The sequence below is a fragment of the Hoplias malabaricus genome, chromosome 6 (assembly GCF_029633855.1).
Source record: "Hoplias malabaricus isolate fHopMal1 chromosome 6, fHopMal1.hap1, whole genome shotgun sequence".
In the NCBI taxonomy this organism is placed as follows: domain Eukaryota; kingdom Metazoa; phylum Chordata; class Actinopteri; order Characiformes; family Erythrinidae; genus Hoplias; species Hoplias malabaricus.
The window spans coordinates 35941248-35962815 of record NC_089805.1 but is presented as its reverse complement, the minus strand read 5'-3'; the positions used below and the strand labels follow the sequence as shown (position 1 = coordinate 35962815).

At 39.7% G+C, this 21568-nt stretch overlaps 1 protein-coding gene across 3 annotated transcripts in view; it reads left to right on the top strand.

Moving 5' to 3' along the window:
* Window positions 1-3387: 3387 nt before the first annotated feature.
* The window catches only part of ripor2 (RHO family interacting cell polarization regulator 2), a 50821-nt gene continuing 32640 nt past the window's right edge, over window positions 3388-21568 (top strand). For 2 of the 3 annotated variants that reach the window (XM_066675323.1, XM_066675322.1), the window contains exon 1: window positions 3388-3497. In XM_066675323.1, coding sequence (XP_066531420.1) covers window positions 3422-3497 — 76 coding nt within the window. In that variant the 5' untranslated portion in view covers window positions 3388-3421. Of the gene's footprint in view, window positions 3498-14265; window positions 14391-21568 lie in introns of those variants that run through there. The other variant, XM_066675324.1, reaches the window with a different exon arrangement.

The window sequence follows — 21568 nt, the reverse complement described above, 5'->3', positions numbered from 1 at the left end:
TAAAGGTGCTTCTATGACAGTTCTATGAAGTGATGCTAGTGGAAATATGTTGGATCCTCAAAAAATATTATTTGTTCTTGTCATCTAGCGTTGTCTTGCATAAATGAAAGAGATGACATGGTGTTATACTATGAGTGCTGCTTCTACTACGAGTTGGAGAGGGATGGGCGGTGCAGTTGTGGCTGAAACAGTGACCTGCATTGTTACAGTGTACAGATTGTAGAATGCCGAGAGTCTTATTGTTTGACTGGAAAAGTTCATTGTGAGGGACTTCCAGGACGACGACGCGAGTACGTTGCTCAGGCAGCATTGCTGAGAACACTAGTGAGTTTGTTTGTTGGCGAGAGAGGTTTAAGCGAGAGTTGCCTGTTTGTGAAGACTTGTGTGGTCATTTGATGGAAGGAGGCCAGTCCCCTGGGGAGACTCATGCTTTGTTGTAGTGACTGGGCTGAGAGTGGAGGAATAATAGAACAGGTGATGTCTGCACTCGTGTATTTATGTAGAGAAAACAGGTTTATGAAATGGTCACTTTTTTCTCTCCTGCTGTGCAATGTGTTCATGTTTGAATCTGTGGTCAAAAATTGAGCGCTCCTTTCTTTCCCACACTCAGTGCTTCATTCCTACCCGTACAAAACCTTGTATTTCTGAAATGGAAGGGGAAATAGAAGGAAAATACACTTCAGATAAAGGCAGTAAGAAAATATGTTCTTGTCAAACACTTGGAGGTAATATATTTATGATGTTTTACATAAAATTTCCTGGCAATCTATATTTTGTACCAGAGAATGGCCCAAAATACATTTTTATTGCAGAATGTATCTCAGAAATTTGTCTTTACAATGAAATAAACATTTAATCTCATTTACATTTTAAAATTTAATTGTTGACTTGTTGGAATATCTGTTGGCCTAGTGATGATGAAATGTTCATGAAATGCACAGGTCATCTGGCATTTCTGAGTGGGGTAAAAGAACGAACAATATATGGAGGTTTTGTTATGGCGATGATGAAATGTTTGGTGTTTTTCCTGCTGATGTGAAATGCAGTGCTGTTACCCAGGGCAGCTTGTTGTGGGTGGGATGTGTTAGTAATAGCAGGTGTATGAGTATGTGAGAGAGTTGCTGTGACTAATAGTTCACATAATTAGCATTCTCCTAAACACAAGACAGAGTGGAGAATCCTGTGGATGCATTTATTTTAGCACAAAATCCTACAGATATTTTTTTATTATTTAGTGCATATCTTAAATATATCATATATATATTTCTATTAGGCTAGTGTTTACAGATACACCTGCAACACAGTTAGTCATCTAGGAACTAACACATAAGATAAAAATGAAGCTGTGTTTGATCTCCCTGTGTCTGAGTATTCAGTCATCACAGATGATAAAACATACTCGATCTCCTCTAGGTTATCTTTTATCTACAAGTGTGGTTCCTCCTGGCTGCCTTAGCTCTCCTATTACCCACCTATCCTTTATTATTCATGCACATAGACTTCAGTGGCACCTCCTAACTACAACAGAGAAGGGTCGAAAGCCAGACAGACTCTAACTGCAGTGTGTATATGCACATAGGGTCCAGTACTCTTCACTGCAGTCTGCTGTTCTTAGAGGGTTCACTGTTGTATTACACATACATGTGTGGGAACAGTTATCAAAGTTTCCCCAAAAATGTAACCACTGTCTGGCTCTATTTTTATTCCTTATTTGGAGCGGGTTTTACGTGAGTCCTGGGCTGCATAATTGCTGTTAGATGGCTTTGGCGGTCTGAAATGGCTCCTCCACTAATGAGATTGCTGTTAGGTCTATTCCATTGGGGTTTAAGGGAGGTGCACAAAAATTGAAGAGAAAGAATGGAGCAAGTTAAATTCAACCACTGCAGCCTAGTTACTATTTCAGCTTGTCTCAGTGGATCAGAATACGTCATTGTTCACTCTGTATGAATTTACTGAGACACTGACTAATGGCTCACTGACGGCCTGGGTCCGTACTACCAAGGTACGTTCTGTTTAGTGATATATAATTGTACTTGCTCCTCCACAGTGTTTATTTATTATCAGGGTAAACATAACCAGGTAAATTAAGTAAACACTATATGAGTGATATGGGGTGCCATTTTGACATTTTATGTGCTGTAAACTCATCATCACAATCATCACAAAAATTAATTCATGTAGGCTATTTTTCATATTTTAATAAGTCTGCACAGTGGTCTCAGAGCCATACTGTTATCCATAATAGACCCCAAGTGAAATATTAAGATGGTGATGGGAACCACAAAGGTCTGCACTGTTAATCACATTTAAATTCAATTTGTTTTCTTAAATAAGATGGTTTCCATTCATGTTTTAATTACATACATTTTGAGCCCTGACTAATGTGAGATACTGACTAATGTTAGATTTTGACTTGTGCCACCAGTACGTTTTCTAGGAGGCTAGAAAGTAGGAAGAACATTCTTTCCCTTTTCATTTTTGTTGGATTATTTGGTTTTATTTGATCTCTTTACATAATGCCCTGCCCTTTTAACAATGGCTAGGACTCTTCCAATCACACGATGGCAGGTATCTTCCTCCAAGTCACATGAGGTCCATTCCTGCATGTTTTCAAACTGCTGCAAACACACTGTCATTGAATTGCTGACCATATATGGATGAGAATTCAAACTGCCCAGTCTGCTTGCATTATACTGATACTACTCCTCATCCAGAGAGAGTGAAGCCTATTTTGCTTCTACTCCTGTTCCATGATTGGTTGAGCATTCACTAGTTATCCAACTCCCAGTCTTTCAGTGATCAAGTGATCAAGACAAAGCATTGGTTTGGACACCGATGGAATAAACTCTGTGTTGGAATAAATGTGATCAGTGTAATTTCAGTAATGTACAAAAATAAATATAATTTTATCCTTAAAAATTGTATCTTTAAACATAAAACATTGCTGTTTCATGTAGCAACAACTGATACAGGCCACTTACACTTAATCCCTGCTGATTCTAATATGTTAGTTTCACTTTTTAATCGCCTGGGTGTGGTATGCTCACAGGCCTTCATCGTCTTGCACTACATCCACCACACTTGCCATATTTACCACACAAAACACACACCTCACCCACACAACCGTTCAGAATGTGCTTCTCCACTTCTCAACACTCACACAGGAGATTATGAAATCATCCTGTTGATGAAAGCTGGCCTGGGTGGTGTGGGCTCTCTCTCTCTCTCTATTTCACACACACTCACACTAGCCCTTGTGCAGTGAGCAGAAGCACAGTCCCTGCTCAGGCTCCAGCTCACAGCCTGCTTCAGACCGGCCCGAGGAAGAGCATCCAAACACAGTTTGAGCTCTTTTAAAGAGTCCATAGCTCAGGAGAGCGGCTTCACTGAAAGGGAAAGAAACAGAGACGGGGGAGAAGGCATGGCCTTGTGCGACATCTCAGAGGATGACCTGCATGAACTGATGCACGAGGAGGCGGAGGATGTCTTCTTTGATGGTAGGGGCATGGAATTGCAGTGTGGGTGATAACATCAAAGGATGCAAATTTCTGTGGATATTGTATACATCTGCGGAAGAGTAAAATATGTAAGGTGAAGTCAAAATGAGATTATCTCTAGATCATTTTGCCTCTAGAACTAAAGAAATATGTGGTGTTTGCTTTAGCGTTCTTAAAAATAAAGATGCCAAGAGGTTCCATGTAGTGGTGCTATAGATTAAACTCTTTGGGGTCCCCCAAAGAACATTTCAATTGATTAAAATCAAAAACTATTTTTGCTAAATATCTTTCCTAACTAGATAAAGTATGAAAAAATGATTTAAGGCATTCCTCACTGATTTTGTGCCAAAACCTTTCTTTTGGCTACCACTGTCCACAAACCCAAGCTAAGAGGCATTTAGGAAACTTTTAAGCATGATCATCTTTGTGTACAAGAGCTGTTTCGCTGGTTATAGCATTGCTCTTCCTATTTGTTCATCTGCAGAATGCTAATGGTATTGTGTGGGTGTTCTTGTGTAACTCCCAACGGCCTAAAAATGAGCAAAGTACACTGTTACATGATGTGCAATATTATTAGCATCACTTCATTTTGCCTTAACTGCAATCAACATGAACTTGAAGGGCATCAAATTGTGGGCTATGTTTTCTTCAAAAGGTCTCTATGCTATGAAGCACAGACCATTGTGAGCTCAACACTATGGTAATATATGTAGTGCTACATAGAAAAGAACTTTGCTTTGCCTCCCAATGCTTTGGATGACCTATTTATCTGGATGGATAAAATGCTAATTTGTCACTATGTGCATGAGCATGTAGCATGGAAAAATGGCCATGAGGCAGATGAGACAGTTCAAGTGGGCTTCTCTATCTGCTCTTCACCACTCAAGATAGGAATCCTACACACACACTGCTCTATTGGAAGAGAGAAAGAAATTGTGTGAGTTGCAGACACAATCAGTGTGCCAAATCATTTGCTAAATCCCCCTCAAACTGGGAATAATGAAATTAAATACTGCATCATCTGAATAGTTTAAATGTCCTCATATCCATATTAGCTGTTCTTGCAAGGTCACAAAATGGTAGAATTGCAAGAATTACAAGAAGTGTTGTGAAATAGATATTTTCATACTCATCATATAAGAGCATCTGAGACACAATGTTTAGAAATATCTCTGCTTTTAAAAAGGCTTTGGATCACTGTTACAGAGATGAGTCAATGGCATGACATCCCCATTGACGCTTCGGTAGACCCTTGCTGTTCTTCAAATGTGAAAACTGTCATCATCTGGTGTGTCCACTGTTCACTGAAACCCAATGACCCAACTCTCCATTCAGCCATACAATATAGAAAAATGAGAGGGAAGGAGAGAGAGATCACAGAGATGTGTCAGATAAAGCATAAGGACAATGAATGTGTTGAATTTCTGAAGTTCCATAGCTGCAGAAATTTGCGTTTTGTAGCCTTGATATACACCAACAATGTACGGTTTTTGTCAGTGCCACTGAAAAAATTCTGGTAAAAGAATATTTGACTATTATTTTTGTCTAGAGTCTAGAGGTCTCAGTTGGTTCATCTGGACCTAGCTTATATTCTAATAGCACAGGAGTGGATTTACAGTGATCACTGATATTCTGATTATAATATTAAAGACCTCTGTTCAATTTCTCAGGCTGTGCAAGCATGTGTAGACCCAAAACGCAGGCCTACATTTTACAATCATATCTGAAACCTCCTCTGGGACCCTCTACTCTGGTACATATTTCTGCTCAAACCTGATGAACTGGCTCTAGATACTTCCTCACGCTTACTCATATAAGCAGCCTGAAAATATCTACCAGTTCCATGGAGCTCCCTCTCCCTCTCTCTCTCTCTCTCTCTCTCTCTCTCTCTTTCTTGCTGGCTCTCTCTCTCTTTCTTGCTGGCTCTCTCTCTCTCTCTCTCTCTCTCTCTTTCTCTTATACACACACATTTTCTCTCTCTCTCTCAGACTTTAAGAGTGCAGCCTTCAAAAACTTTTTTCATTAACCTAATTCAATCTTGCCAAGGAAAAAAAGAGAGAGGCTTTAAGGCAGTTTTATTGTGTGAAAAGTACACACAATGGAGGCCTTTGACTCCTTTTTGTGGGCACTTCATGAGTTATTCAGAGGGTATTTTAACACGTGGTAGCCTGTGGTTCGTAAGGAAAGAGGGAAGCCTGTTCCTTAGTCCAGAGGAGACCCTGCCAGAAGGCTTGAGGGGGAATGATCTAGAACGTGAGTTGTGTTCACACAGCTGATCTTATCTATTAGAGTCTTAGGGGTCACTTGAAGATCTACACTGGGAGAGAGAAATGAAGATAGGTTGCTATCTATATTTCCATGTCCCTGTTCATTTAATGCATGTCTAGTAATGACTTATATCCTAAACTAGTGGTTAAACTGTGATAAATGTAAAAGCTACAAGAATCAGCTCCAGCATTAATACTAATTTCTTCTTAGAATTCAGCTTATTGATTTACAGTGGTTCTTTCAGTAAAGGGCCCTAAGAAGTGCTCTTATCCGTTTATAACAGATGAAGACTCGTTGGAATAAAGCTCGTGTTCAGTAAGAGGTTCCAGAAAGTCTAGTGTGGCATTTTGTCTTACAATATTCACTTCATTCAAAATGTGATTCCACATCACTTCTTTTTTATGCTGGTAGCTGATCTATGGTGTAAAGCCTTCTGTACCGCACCTGAAGGCCTAACCAACAGGTCAAGTCCTATGGCTGTTCTGAATCCACAATGTTCCAGTGAGAACCTTTTAGCTCAACAATGCAATACGCATTCCTGGTATAAATGCAGTACACTTGTAAGACACGTACACATGTACTTCAGTTCCAAGAACACTTCAGAGTTTCTCTGAATTAAGGCATCATCGTTTTTTCTCAGAATGAAATTTCTCTTTTGCCTTGAGATGGACAGGCTATAAATCATAACCCCATTTTTTGCTTTATAGCTACAAGCTGCAGCATGCTGCTGCCTCATGCCTGTCCAACACTTGCACTGCAATGAGCCAAGCTTTCATGAACCTTGCTTACCTGTGCTGGATGATTGAGCTGTGCCTAAACTCTGAATGGAGCCATTTATCTTCATACTTGCTGATGTTACTGACACAAATATGTATCATCACATCTTTAGCAGCTCCATGCCTCAGCGCATTCCATCACATGTTCTTCCTCAGAGCAATCTAAGCTCTTATATTCAGGACTGGGAGAATGTCTAGGTTGATGGGATGAGAGTGTCAGCTTTCAGTGTTCCCTTTCTATTTTCATGAGTTGTAATAGTCAGTGAATTAGAAAACTGTAAAACTGCAAAATACAATGCACTCTGAAAAGTTTGGCCTGAGCTGCTATCCTCTTTGGATTATCTTAGGTATGTAAGCATGCATTAATTTTAGATGATGCCAGAGCCAACCATAAGTGCCTCTCATTATGTTTGTGTCCATTATGCCTTCCTGTCATGTTTTTCTTATGGTGTAACATCTCCTCTGTGGACAAAATAAGGAGATGCTGGAATAAGATGCAAGGATACAAGTTGACAAAAGATTACTCACTCACTCAGTTGTCATGTTCATTACCTGTTACATGGTTAAAACCCATAAGCCCTGTGATTAACTGAGTTTTCACATGGGTCTGTTTAACTGAAAGATTCTCTGTATTCTGAAAACTCTCTGCGTGATCGTTGATTTTTTAAATTGCATTTACAATGTATTCATTAAGTCTTCAGACACTTTATCACAATGAGAATACGTAAGCAGAATTATATATATATATGTTTTGCAGATTTTTATAAAGGAAAACCAAAACTATTCAGACTCTTTGCTATGATACTTGAAATTTAGCTCTCATGGCCTCCCATTTTTCTTGATCAGTGTTGTCCACATTTATTGGAGTCCACCAGTGGTAATATCGATTGGACATGATACGGTGTACATCAAATTTTGTTAGGCTTATGCACTTTGACATCAACAGTGGAAACAGCTACTTGTACCATGTACTGTGATGATATTTTGGGATTCTTTGAGACTTTTAACATCTTGCGGTCTGCTCTCGGGGTGAACTTGGCTTGGCTTGGCTTGAACAAGTTGGCTTTTGTTTGATATTTTCTCCAGTTGATTTGAAGACTTCTAAATACACTTTCATGGTTCACTGGCAAGTTTTACCTACTTCATTTATACCACGAACTACAGAATGTAAATGTTACATGAAATGAAGGACAGATATCTGAAAATTCACAATTTAAATGTGGTGAAGCAGCTAATGAGGCACCAGTTAGAATTATAAGATCCATCATATAATTCCCTGACAGAATGGATGGACATATTTACCCCTAACTGGTTTAAGTTCTCTGTTATCTCATGTAAACGTAACTGAAAAATTGGCCCTTGATGTCCATTCGCTCTAAAGGTGTGGCTCAAAAAACAAACAAACAAAAAAATGTTAATTCATTATCTGTAACTGCGTATCCAGTTCAGGGTCGCGGTGGGTCCAGAGCCTACCTGGAATCATTGGGTGCAAGGCAGGAACACACCCTGGAGGGCGCGGCAGTTCTTCACAGGGCGAAACCCTCTCACACCTGTGGACAATTTTTTTGAGTCACCAATCCATCTACCAACGTGTTTTTGAACTGTGGGAGGAAACCCATGCAGACACGGAGAGAACACACCAAACTCCTCACAGACAGTCAATCAGAGCAGGACATGAACCCACAATTCCCTGGAGCTATGTGACTCCGACACTACCTGTTGCGCCACCATGCCGCCAACAATAAAACAGCTCAATCAATTTTGGAATTAATTGATTATCTTGTATTATTTTAACTAATTTCCCACCAGTGAAATCCCAATGCAGCACCTTAAATTGGCTTAAAAATTTTGACACAAAGGGTTCTGCAATAACGTGTTTATACGGCATACAGCTTTGCAACTTTTTAATACATCATTTCTGTATTAATAGAATCACAGTTTATGTTGTTATTTGAGATTTTACATTGACTGTAACAGAGTTAATTTGTCATGAGGTCAGAGACTGGAAGCAGTACTAGATCTGATGGCTAAGTGAAAGAAAAACCTCTGATTTCACCCTGATTTTCTATTCAGTTGTGGCCTTGTGTACCACGTGCAGCTGAACCGCCAGAGGAGCACGAAGAAAGCAGTATCAGGTTTCACAAGCCCATTTATTCTGCTGATTCCTCTCTGGATGCATTAGTGTGGAGGGAACTGTATCCTCTCAGGGGTCTGTGCAGAGCTTTGCTGAGCAGGCGTCTAGTTTCACAGCATGACTGCCTGATCGAGTGATCTGCGACTTATAGTGGTGTGGATGGAGGAGGAGGATTTATTGATGTAGGCTGCAGAGCCAGTGGTGTTGCTAGTGATGCTGCCTGTAAGCCCTTGTATAAGCAATGGCTCTGAGCTAACGTAGTCTCATTCAGCCTTATGGCTATTCAATACGCTCAGTCATCACATTATGTGGTGATTCCATAGCCAGAGACAAATAGCAGTGATGGACTTGCCTTTAGACAATTAAAGCCCTGTGGTCAGTACAACTGACCCCTGGTATCTTCCGACTTCATCACTGTCTGAGGCTTAAGGGTGTGTGAGAAACTTCACAATGTAAATTAGGGCAGATAATCCAGTGCAGCTGCTTCATTCACTGTGCCAGCCAGAGTGTATCAGAACGCTAATGATTTTAGAGTGGTTACCACTGTGTGCTGTAGGAGTGCTTATAATCTGTATTGGCATAAGCTGAGGGTTTGCATAAAGTGTGCTCTAATTGCTCCTTCCTTTTTTTCTCCAGTAAACATTTTATATAACCTGAAGCATTAGCCTGGTGTCTCTGCACTTTACTTTCTGTTCTCGTTCCCCAGTTTCACTCCTGCTTCATAAACATGAAATCTACACTCTTCCCTGTTTGTTCAGGCATATTCTGCATATGCAGATGATGTGCTCTGTGTTTGCATCCACATTTTGGATAGTTATTTTCTAGAGCAGGCATACACAAACACACAAACACACACACACACACACACACACACACACACACACACACACACACAGGGGCTGTGCGTGACAGTGTGCGATGCTGGAGGCGAGTGTGTGTTTGAAGGAGCCGGTCACAGCCTGGTCACGCCAGCTCAGGACTCACTCCTCAGGCAAACCGAGCTACACTACATTGTTTCACTATGGAAAGAGAGAGAAGAAATGTCAGCGATGGAGGCAGAAGAGAGAAAAAGAATAGGAGATAAAGAATATATGTAAAGAGAGATGGAGAGGGAGAGAGAATGACACTGCTGTTTGTTCCTGTAAACTGTCTATACCTCTAGGCTAATGGTACAGGTCCACTTGCACATTTCTCAACATATTGCATGGATCTGCTTACTGTGTGGGCAGTTCTCTATGTTTTATGGAAACAAAGTCAAAAATCTTGTGTACTCAATACAGAACTACATGGGATGGGGTCTGCTCTCTCCTGATTGGCTGAAAGCAGTGCCGCATCCATCTATTGTCTAGGTCTGGTTTGTGCACCTCAGATTGCCTATTTAAAAAAACAGTACATAGGCACCTTGCTGAGAGGAACAGCAAGCCTGAACTGCACAAGTCATCTCACAATTTGTTGCAGTGTCTGTACGGTGCTTTAACCTAATGCTGAAAAATTGTTGGGCACTTTAAACACAGACCATAAAACATTGCAAAACTAGCAGAGTAGTGTGCTGGCAAGATGGAATTCAACTTTGGACATGATCAACAGAAATGTGCACAGAAGTATTTCTTTAATGGCCTCTCTGTGTTGCTCTGTAAGGTAACTGTCTTGGAGATGAACTACATCACAGGAGAAAGGTTGTTCAGAACCATATGTGCTTATTTTTAAACAGGAAAATTGGTGCTATAGGTTCTGTAATTAATAAAGTAATAATAATTCATTGTGATACACAAAATAATTTGATTAATTGCAATTTCTTTACATTGCAAATACACTAAAATGTGCAGCGTAAGGCCCCCTTCAGTACGAGGAAAATGAAGCACTGACCTGTGGGAAATGCACAACATTGCAATTATATATTTTCACTGTCAAACTAAAATATGCATCTTCAAAAGTACTAATTTTAGGATTAAAAGGATTAAGCCTGTTTAATTTTTCGATTTTACTTATTTTAATAATTTTGGAGCATTTCTATTGGTCCATTCATCATGAAATGTCCACACAGTGTGAAGGACAGCTGCTAATTATGTAGTAAACAAAAATGGAGATACATGTTTTTCATTAAACAGTGATGATATATTCATATATATATAAGAGATATATGACTGATAATAGACAGGTTGAAGGTGATTAGTAAATGTGTACATTTATTGATTATCTGGGCATAAGTAATTGTAAAAATAAGTGCAAAATCATTTTTATTGTTGAATTTGTGTTAAATTCCTAGTGCTTTTTTGCGAAGCAGTGTTCTCTTATCACCCCAGGGAGACACTATTAGTGCATGTGGGCCGTAGGGACTGCGTGGCACTTTTGTCTCAACGCTTCATGACGGAGGTAACCATTGACCTACTTTAGCCATGACGAGCTTAGCTTTCCACGAACACGAGGCTGCGTTTATTTTCCAAACAGTGGGAGAACAGAAACAGTGTGGATGGTGAATGCTGCCATGCTGATGACAGATGCATAATGTTGTATCCACACTGGCTGTGAAGACTCCAGAAATAAAGGAATATGCACCACAAATTCATTTCCATGTGGTGGTGATAGAAAATATAATCCTCTCTCACTGACCCAGGACCAGCTTCATAACTTGTAGCTTTTACCTTTATTATTGTTGAACACACATTAAGGCTGATCCTAGTGCTCATTCCACATATATAACCTCAGAGTGAACACCTGGTTGCCTGTGTGTTGGCAGCTGTGTGTGGTGCCTGGCCTTCCCTTCTACCTGCAGCTCAGTCTGTCATTAAGACTAAAGATAGGAGCTGAGATTTAAGGCATGAGTGCCTAATGTAAGCAAGGCTGACTAACTCTCCAACTGTGCTGCCAGACAAAATATATGCAGCCTTTGGGCTAAGGCATGATTTTAAACCATTTCAGAACTCCTATAATGAAATCTATGTAATGATAATTATGCCTTGTGCAGACCAACCAGCTTTACATTTGCAGGTTTTGCTGATGATCTAAAATGAATGCATTTGTCTATTATCACTCACTTTTTCATAATACAATATGTCTTGTGTAACCAGATAATCATAGGGGAACTGGATTTAAATTGCATGTGGTTTTAGTATGTGATATAATTTGTTTTAAAAACCAAACAAAGTAAAATTTTGGGAAGACATGTAAATGACTTCTGCTCGAACCTGTACACAAATACCTTGGGTGTAAAGCTGTTATTAAAATAAATACTTAATTTATATATTGAAATGTATATATTTATGCACATCTGTTGTGCCACCACCTGTACTTAAAAGGTTGTGACTGCCACAGAACCACCACAGAACAGGGTTTTTTTGTGTAGGTGATTATTCTCTAAAACTCCAGCAACTGCTGGGTCTGATCCACTCATACCCGCACAACACACACTAACACACCACTACAACATCTGTGATCACTGTGGCGCTGAGAATGATCCACCACCCAAATCATACCTGCTCTGTGATGGTCCTGTGGGAATCTTGACCACTAAAGGCAGGGTGAAAGGGGACTAACAAAGGGTCCTGAGCAACAGATGTGTCTGTAGAATTTAAAAGTGCATCTGTGTAACTCTGTGGTCAGTGGAGATGATAAAATGGACAATGAGGGAAGAAAACAAGGGAGAGATAGTAGTGTTATAGCTGACAGGTGTGTGTGTATATATATATATATATATATATATATATATATATATATATATATATATATATATATATATATATATATATATATATATATATATATTCTTCTATGAGTCAGCCATTTTCATCCGAGTTGAGAGGGACTGTCTCAGTGTTCAAGACTGTCTGGCGTGTCAGGATCAAATTTGGGTTTAATGCCGTCTTTTGATCTCTGAGCCACCAGAATGACATTATTTTTCTTAGGATAAATGCGCTAATTGGAACACACTTTTGAAGGTCCAGTGTGGCTGTAAGCCCTGCTCTTGTACAGGGCTCTTTTTTAAGCATGATTGCTGTTTGCGCAGAGCCCCAGTAAATATAGCTGCTGGTCGGGGGCTGCTGATGACAGCCATAATTACAGGATGAGCTTCAGAGCAGCTGAGAGAGGAGGCGTGTGGAGGTGTCTGTGCTGTACTGCCCAAGGCTGCCTACATGTATTCACTCAGCCTTGTGGACTGACGTATAACATATCAATTAGAAGGCATGCTTTTGTACTCAGGTCAGCTTTAACCACAATGAGGTCACCAGTAGGAGCCAACCAATGTCCCGGCTGAGCGAGGTGGAGTGAGTGGGGTTATGCTGCAACAGAACACCCAGGTGCTCAAAGTTTAATGCACTTGCACTGATTTCATCTTGAGGTAGAGTGCTTCTGATGTGGGTTTATTCTACCTGCAGGAGACTTTGACTTTGTAGTGTGTGTGTGTGTGTGTTTGTGGGGTGGGTGTGTGCATGTGTGTGTGTGCCATTCTTTCAATGTGTAAGTCAGAGAGATAAAAAGAACCTAACCCCTTTCACGCAGGCCATATAGTTGTCCAGTGCTGTTCTTTGTTGTTTCAGTTAACACCCAGTCTGTGTAAACATGCTAATTGCACTTGTAAAGTATGCTATGGTAATTTGAGGAGCTCATTAAATGAACCCATTTTCTACAGTTTTCTTGCATTTTTTTCCCTTTTCCCCTTTTAATGTTTGTGTATGGGTTTTATGTTTAAGACCACTCATTATATTTTTTTACATCATCATCTTTCAGAAACTTGTTTGTTTAAATGTAATATATATATATATATATATACAAAAATTATCCCTGAACTGATTGCCCTTTGCTAGGCTTCTTCAAAAAGCAGCTAGGGCTGAAACACTTGTAAACATGTTTATATGATAATTAAAAAAAAAGTACTGCAGTCTGAATATATGTAAATATGATGGGGTTTTAACATCAAAAAGACAACGTATCTGATGCATTCCATGCTAGAAGCATCATTTCTGCTTGGACTGTGAAGCAAAAGCAAATTTTGTTTTGCGTGATTCAGCCTGAACTGAATGAGTGAAATATCACAGGTTTATATGAGGTCGTTTATTATGTCAATATTTGATCTACACCCCTTCACTTACAGACCAACCTGTAATCAAGAGGTAGAACTATTTATTTAATGCATTGTAATTCTCTTTCTCTGTGTCATCTTATATTGACATTTGCTCTGGCCAGAATCACATGTTTAATGAAGGTACAGAATCTGAAGAACTGGAATGTTCATTTTCCCTTGAACCACTGCCACTACTGAAGCTGCTCAGATGTAACTTGATTTTTTGTTATACAGTTATTTTTGGTGCTGGTAGCTACAGCCTTTGTTGCAGGCTCGCTGTGTGGACATCATGACAGCTGAGTAAATACCTCTGTAACGTGGAGCTCCACAGCCTCCAGCCTCAGAAGACAGAACTCAACTTAGACATCAGAGTGGGTTTGGGGTGAATATTTAAGAGGGTACCAATAGACCCCTCCCACTGATGGTGTTCTGTTCGTTCATTGGTCAGCTGAAGCTCGGGAGGCGTGGCCAAGTACAAGGCAACACGAGAGGACATGAGTTTGGATGCTCTGCTCTCATTCACGCGCTGCTGTAGCGATTAGAAGCGTCGGTTTAAAGCGCGGCGTGTTTTGATGAAGCGCTTTGGAGCGAATGGATCAGGGACCGAGGGAGTAAACGGGGTTTATTTGGACTAAACTTGCGGTCTTCCAGCAGCGGTGAGTAGAGGAGATGCACCAATCACAAACACATTTGGAGATAAATATGTTTGGAGTGACTTTACTTCGTGTTCGTTATTTGTGCCGTATATCAGCGAAACATCTGACACAGGACATAGCCGAGTCAAAAGTAGCCAACTTAGCCTGTGGTTTTCTTCTACAATTGTGTACATTCTCTTTGCTCTAACGAGCAAACGACACTTTTGTTAGTGTCGTTCCCTCCTCGTGTTTTCGTCTTTTCGCTGTTTGGTCGGGTTGGTCGCTCTTGTGCAGTGTAGTGCTGTTAAATGTTCACCCTGTCAGACTCACGGAGGAGGAGTGGACGTTAGAGAGTAACGGTCGTGGAAGACTGCCTCCGGGGAAAATCAGTTTCTTTTCTTGTTAGCTAACATGTCAGTGCGGTGTTGTTTGTATGCTTCATGAGGGAAATGAGCAGTACATGCCATGGCCGAGCCTTTCAGCTTTGTTATGGCAGTGTTATACAGACTCAAAATGGAAAGTTCAAACAGTTAGGGTTTCTTACGTCATAAACCAGAGGAACCAATACTGTCAACTTGTGGGTTGGGGCTCTCCAGACACAGAAGTAAGAGTACTTACATATTCATTGATCTACATACTGTATGAAAGTGAAGCTGTAGAGTAACATCTAAGTCATTGTTGAAGGCATTATGAGAGTTTTTATTTTTGGAATAAATTTTAATTATGTAATTTTGATCAACAGAAATGAGTTTTTAGGGATTTAATTGATGGTGGGACTTTAGTGTAAATGCTGAAGGAATAAATATGACTATAAATATGACTTAAGTGTGACTTCTGAATATAACTAGTAGAAAATGTTACAAAATGGGCATCTGTTCCTATCACCCCTGCTATCAACAAATATACAGCCATATATTTACAAAAACATGATGGAATTGCCCCATACTCTTTACAACTTTGATCTTTTATGACTTTGAGTAAACTACTTCTTTTTAATTTTTATTTGTCATTTTTTTGGGAATTGCAGAGAGAATATATGTGTTTTGTTGTTGATTTTTTTAACATATTAAGTTAAATATTAGAGCAAAAGTGTATAGAATTATCAACATCCCTAAAACAAATTGAGGAAATTGTACAGCAACACTGCTTGTGTAGCTCAGAGTCTCTGTGTCTGGTGCTTAGTATAATAACAGTGATTACAGTGATTCTGTAGAGATCTACAGTTCCTGCTGTATTCGGGTTACTGTTGTTCAGACAGACGCTATGGCTAGAAGGGAGAATGTATGTCAAGGGTGGTTTGGTTTTGCAGTGCTGTAGGATAATATCAGTGATATGCCCCATTTTATCTGAGAGGTTTAGTTCTGAAAGATATTTGATGGGAAGTGTTAGGACAGTGGTGGATGGAGGGGGATGCCAAGGCCGAAAGCTGCCAACATGTTCATTGCCAGAGACAAATTCCCTTCAGTCAGAGCCCTCAGTTCCTCTTTCCTCATGTGTCTCCATATCCCCGTCACAGATTTTCCCATTTGACACTCTTGCATTTGATTTTACGTTCTCTTGTAACATACACTTTGTCCTGCATACACAATGATGTCATGTAACTTGCTTTAGAACATATTTTGTTAGCTGTTCTATGTCTGATGAAGATCTGCTGAGCTGAGCTTCAAATGAATGAAGTCAGGCAGTGTTCTGTTTGTTGTTCTGTGCAGTACAACCTTTGGTACAATGACCCATTCTTGAAGCTGACATCATTCTGTGAGCCCTAGATGAGAGTTAAATCATAGCTTGAGGTAGTAAGTGAGCTAATTTGTCTTTTTTTTTGCCATCTTGACACATCCATCTGGGCCTTGATACTTTGACTGAGGCTTTTTGTGAGTCCAGGAGTGGGGAAAATAATCTAGTCAAGTAGAGATGGCGAAATACCACTTTTGACTTTTCAGAAATGATTTCTGATACAGTTGAAGAGTAAATCCTTGAGTTTTAGAGTAAACACCCAATATTTTTCATTAAGAACTAATGAACTGTAAAATGAGCTGTTTTTATTTAAAGCACTTCTCTTTAGACAAGCATCACAAAGTTACACAAACCTGCTGCCGCCCCACAGGAAGAAATGCACAGATAACAACATGACATCGCACATCGTGACTATGTGCTTTGTCTGGTTAGATCTGTTTCAGGATTAAGCTGCAAGAATTATTTTCTTACTCTGATACTCAGTCTAATTTCTGCTGTTATGGGCCATTTACCTGTTGATGCAGATTTGATACATTTCTAACAAATGGAATAAATAATAATGTAGCGTACAGAAATAAAAGTTTTTTTCTTTTTTAAATTGTAAGCTGCCTTCCCGTGATTCCCATATTTAGTGTACTCTTTCTCACTGGGTGGTGGGAGTATTAACCATTATTCTTTTCAAAGGCATAGCTTGAGTTTTCACAGCTGGTCATTGAGCTGGGCATGTCTTGTGTGGTAACTGGCAATGTTCTTGTACTGTTGGCCCTCAGCCTTTAGTGATCCAGCCACAAGGCCTGTCCATATGTTCCATACACAACCTTCACCCACATTTAGTTTCAGTCAGGCAAGGTAAGCTTTTCTCTCCATTGTCCAGCTCTGTGCAGTTCTGTCCTGTGTGGGGAATGGAAGAAAGATTTATGAGTGAGGCCTGTCAGGGTTATCTGTGTTTAAACTGCCTGAGTGTCTCTGCTGCACTTGTCTGGACAAATCCCAATCGGAGAGCCTGGCCCTGAGGGTGTGAGGAGGGGTATTTCAGGAGTGATTGAGGCAGAGAAACAGTGGGGGTGGGGAACAGAGAGATATCTGAGATTCCCTGGAAGAGAAAGAAAAAGATAAGAATGAAAGGAATAATCAGATTGTTTGTTTATTTTTTTAATCCTACCTTTCTGTAATCGTGATAGGGAGTATTTGGTGGTGGTCTCAGTTTTACAGCCGGAAAAGTTCAAATTAAACCACCACAGCAAACAAGTCATTTGAGAGATATGGTGGGGTTGTAGTGTCAGAAACTACATAACACACACAATCAGCGTTTACTGCTTTGATGTTCTGCTGTTTGGATCTCTGATGTAGCCTGCATGATCACTTTGAGAAGTTCTAAAACATGAGCATGGTTTATGAAAATCACTATGGCTTGACATATGGGAGACATGGTGTGTTTACAGCTTCCTTTTCTAATAGTCCTTTAATATTAACATGCTGCCCTTTTTTAAAATAGATTTTATATAATTTTAATTATTCAGAATAACCCAGGATTATCAATAAATGGTTTAGATTCAGCATGTGTTTCTTATATAATAACTTTTTTACTTAGCGGACCCTGACCACAATCTCTTAGAACCACTTACAGCATTGTTGTTAAAAGTTATTCGTCTCATTTAGCTTCTAAACTCAGGAATAGCATTCAAAATTTAATACCATTAGATTGTAGTAGGAATGCAGGCTCAATCAAGATTTGGAAATAAAGTATTATACTTAATATACTGGAGCTCATATGATCCCATTGTTTGTAACTGGACTATTAACACATTTAGACCATGGTATTTTATAATTTCTAATGTTTTACTCATAAAGCATGTTGAGAATTTATAATTATATATATTTACAGAATTTGTAGTATGTAAATATAACATTATTGTTATCACTTTTATTAGAATTGCCTTATATATTTATGTTGTGACTTTGTTAGTCTGTTTGTTTTGTAAATATTTGGCTGTTTAAAATCTAAAGAAGCCCATCAGCAAAGTAGATGTACATAAACCAGCATCAGATCCGGATGCAAAAGTAAATTCTAGACTCAGACCTTATTTTTTTGTGCTATAGTGAAGAGATAAACCCTGCAAGTTAATGAAAGGACTGATTTGATCATTATTCATATTAATATATTGATTTGTATTCTGCTTAAAATTTTCAATTAGTTCAAATGTCAGTGACATGGGCTTGAGAAAGCTGCTGACACCTGTTTTAAAGATCATCAATGTGTCAATGTACTTATTAGAGCGGTGGGATTGAGGAAGAGTCTGAGGGTTTGCCCTCTTTCTATTACACACTGGGCAGATGATCTCTGTTTACAGCAGCACTGCTCAGTGGGGGGCTACCCCGTAATCCCCCTGACTAAACATCTGTGTAGTGGTAGAGTGGGCACCCATCTAGTGACCCGCAGACTTTACCCCCCACTGATTCACTCAAAGATTCGCACCAAAAGAGCATTAAAGAGCCTTATCATTCAGGCGTTAGCTGATAAGCTGTTTATTTTTTTGTTTGTTTGTTTTTGTTTTTTTAAATTTCATCGGTGCCTTAACAGTGGTAAACAGCTGGACATGGAATTGATTGATTCATTGAACTTCCATCTGAAATCTTATTGGCTGGAAGGTGAAGTTGTCATGTTCTACATATTCTGTATGTGACATCTGTTTCAGTTGACATCTGCCTACTGCAATGTGTAATCTGCTTTTATTGGAAGGCACACTTGCCATAATGGCATTTGAGGACACACTGTGCTGTGGCCCACTGGGGTACAGATGTACTAAAACAGCTGGAGAAGGAAGGAGGACTGCATTTGTATTCAACAAAAAAAAAGTAAAATAAAACAGGAGAATACAATGGCTGAACAACAGGCTATATATTTTGACACAAAATTAATGCCAGGGTCAGACAACACTATATTTTCCTTGTCTTTCATGATTGTCGTTATGTCAGATCATAACCTCCAGCCCCCACTTTGTATTGAATTGAGTGCTGTGAATTAATGCAGGTTTCATGTTGCATGGTCAGATTTGAATTTGTTCCTATGTACATCAGGCAGAAATGGAATCTGTATTAGAGACTGGTCTCAAATATTAAATATTTAAATAAAATAAACAGCAATTCTATATTGGTATAGAATCTATAGAGACTATTGTTGAAAGGTTTTACGTCTTTGTTGCCAGTAATTCCTGATTTACATTTATATGAGAGGTGGCCTTATTTACTTCACCATTGAGTAACAGGTAAAAAGTTGTGGTATGTTTCTGCAGTTCAGAAAATATATTTCTTTCTTTGTTAAATATGTTGATGGTTATTTAATTTTAATTTAATTTTTTTTTAAAGTTTGTGATAGGAGTGGAATTGTATATTTGTCCATGGTAGAGACATATAGTGATGTCAAAATCATGTTTGTATCTGCATATAATTGCTGGGGGGAAAAAGATCATCTGTATATATGAGATGTTGAGATCTGACCAATGCTTCTGTTTGATATTTGATGATGTAGGTTATTTGTCATATTCCAGTACAGCAAAAATGTAAGGTGATGAGCTGTTGAGCCAAACATCTAGCTACATTCTATTGTCATTAGAAACTGAAGAAGAGCAGAATGTGGCTAAGCATCTATTTGAAATATACAAATATCACTGTGGGGCGGCACGGTGGCTCAGCAGGTAGTGTCGCAGTCACACAGCTCCAGGGAGCTGGAGGTTATGGGTTCGATACCCACTCCGGGTGACTGTCTGTGAGGAGTTGGTGTGTTCTACCCGTGTCTGCGTGGGTTTCCTCTGGGTGCTCCTGTTTCCTCCCACAGTCCAAAAACACACGTTGGTAGGTGGATTGGTGACTCAAAAGTGTCCGTAGGTGTGAGTGAATGTGTGTGTGTCTGTGTTGCCCTGTGAAGGACTGGCGCCCCCTCCAGGCTGTAGTCCCGCCTTGTGCCCAATGATTCCAGGTAGGCTCTGGACCCACCGCGACCCTGAACTGGATAAGCGGTTACAGATAATGGATGGATATATGAAAAAAAAAAAAGAATATAACTGTTTTAATCTAATGTGTGATTCAGCTACCGAATTCTACCGCTATTCTACTGTAACCCTACCTGTCTACTACCTTTTCTGTGAACATACAGACTGGGTCTCACCTGCATAATTAATACTGTTAATTTCCTCTACATCAAAGCAAAAAAAAAAAAGCATTGCGTCCAGCACAAGCCATAAGGGAGGCTTATGTCTGTGGCACGGCTCTGATGATTCAGTGCTTGGTGAATAGATGGTATTAACCCAACTCTGAATTCAGTCAAAATCAATTCAAGTCTAACTGGGTTCAGTGGCTTGACAAATGATATTTTGCATTGCGAGTCTGCTAGAATATGGAAATACAGATCCAGTGTTGGATTCAAAAAGCCTGCCGAAGATTTGAGGACAACTGTTCCTTGGAGCATTTTTAGCTGCTGCAGTGAGCATTAAGAGACTGAGCATAGCTTCGCCTTTTGTCCTCTAGCTCTCCTTCCTTCTTTCTCTAGGCATAGTGTTTGTGATTGGGCCAGTCCTTCATTAGCAGGTGGTTGTGTAATTTCTTTCTTTGACCAATGGCGAACTGGAGTACCTGACCCCAAGCTAGTGCTCCACAAGTGTAAGCATGAATATAAATCGAGGACGCCATTTGTAAAGCTTCAGGGTCAACAGCTTTTCCATCTCATTACAACCACTGATGGAAGTGAGGATGGTAGAGGTGTGTGTAGTTCATATGGCCTCAGCAGCTGTGTTCGCTATGTGTTTTCTCACTGCCTCGCACTCCCTGAATACAGGAATGTCAACCCCCACACTCATGCTGCTCTTTTCACTCTGTTCTAAAAATATTGGTCTTCCACATAATGCCCAGTGCCAAGCCAGCAGCTACATGTTACTCACGTCATCTCTACTCTCTGTCACATATGGAGCCGTGCCCCACTTTTAACCCACCATTCTCACAGAAACCACAGATCCTAGTTTTTCTCTTGGAGAAAAAACCACACAGCTAGCTTCCTCTGGAATGCTCTGTCCACTATACTGCGATACAAATAGAAAAGGCAGCAACTGCAGTTTTGGTCAACCAAAGTCAGGTGTCTGAGCTTCAGCTTTATCTTTGGACAAAACCTTCACCTATGCTCTGTTTTCAAGAACACAATTAAGACCAACAATGTTCTTTCACACTCATACAAGTATGTATCCAATATACAGGGCTACATGTACACAGCCTGTGTTTACAGGACCACAGGTGAACATACACACTGTACAAAAGGGCAACTAAATAGTACCTTGGTTCATGATGTGTGACACGTTTGGTGTTTCTGAAAATACTGCTGATAATTACCAGGTGTTTTGGTCATGGCATCGCTGGAATTTAGACTGTGTTGGAAAACAGTCAAAGGGTTACAGAGTATGGGGTACTGGGTTTAGGTT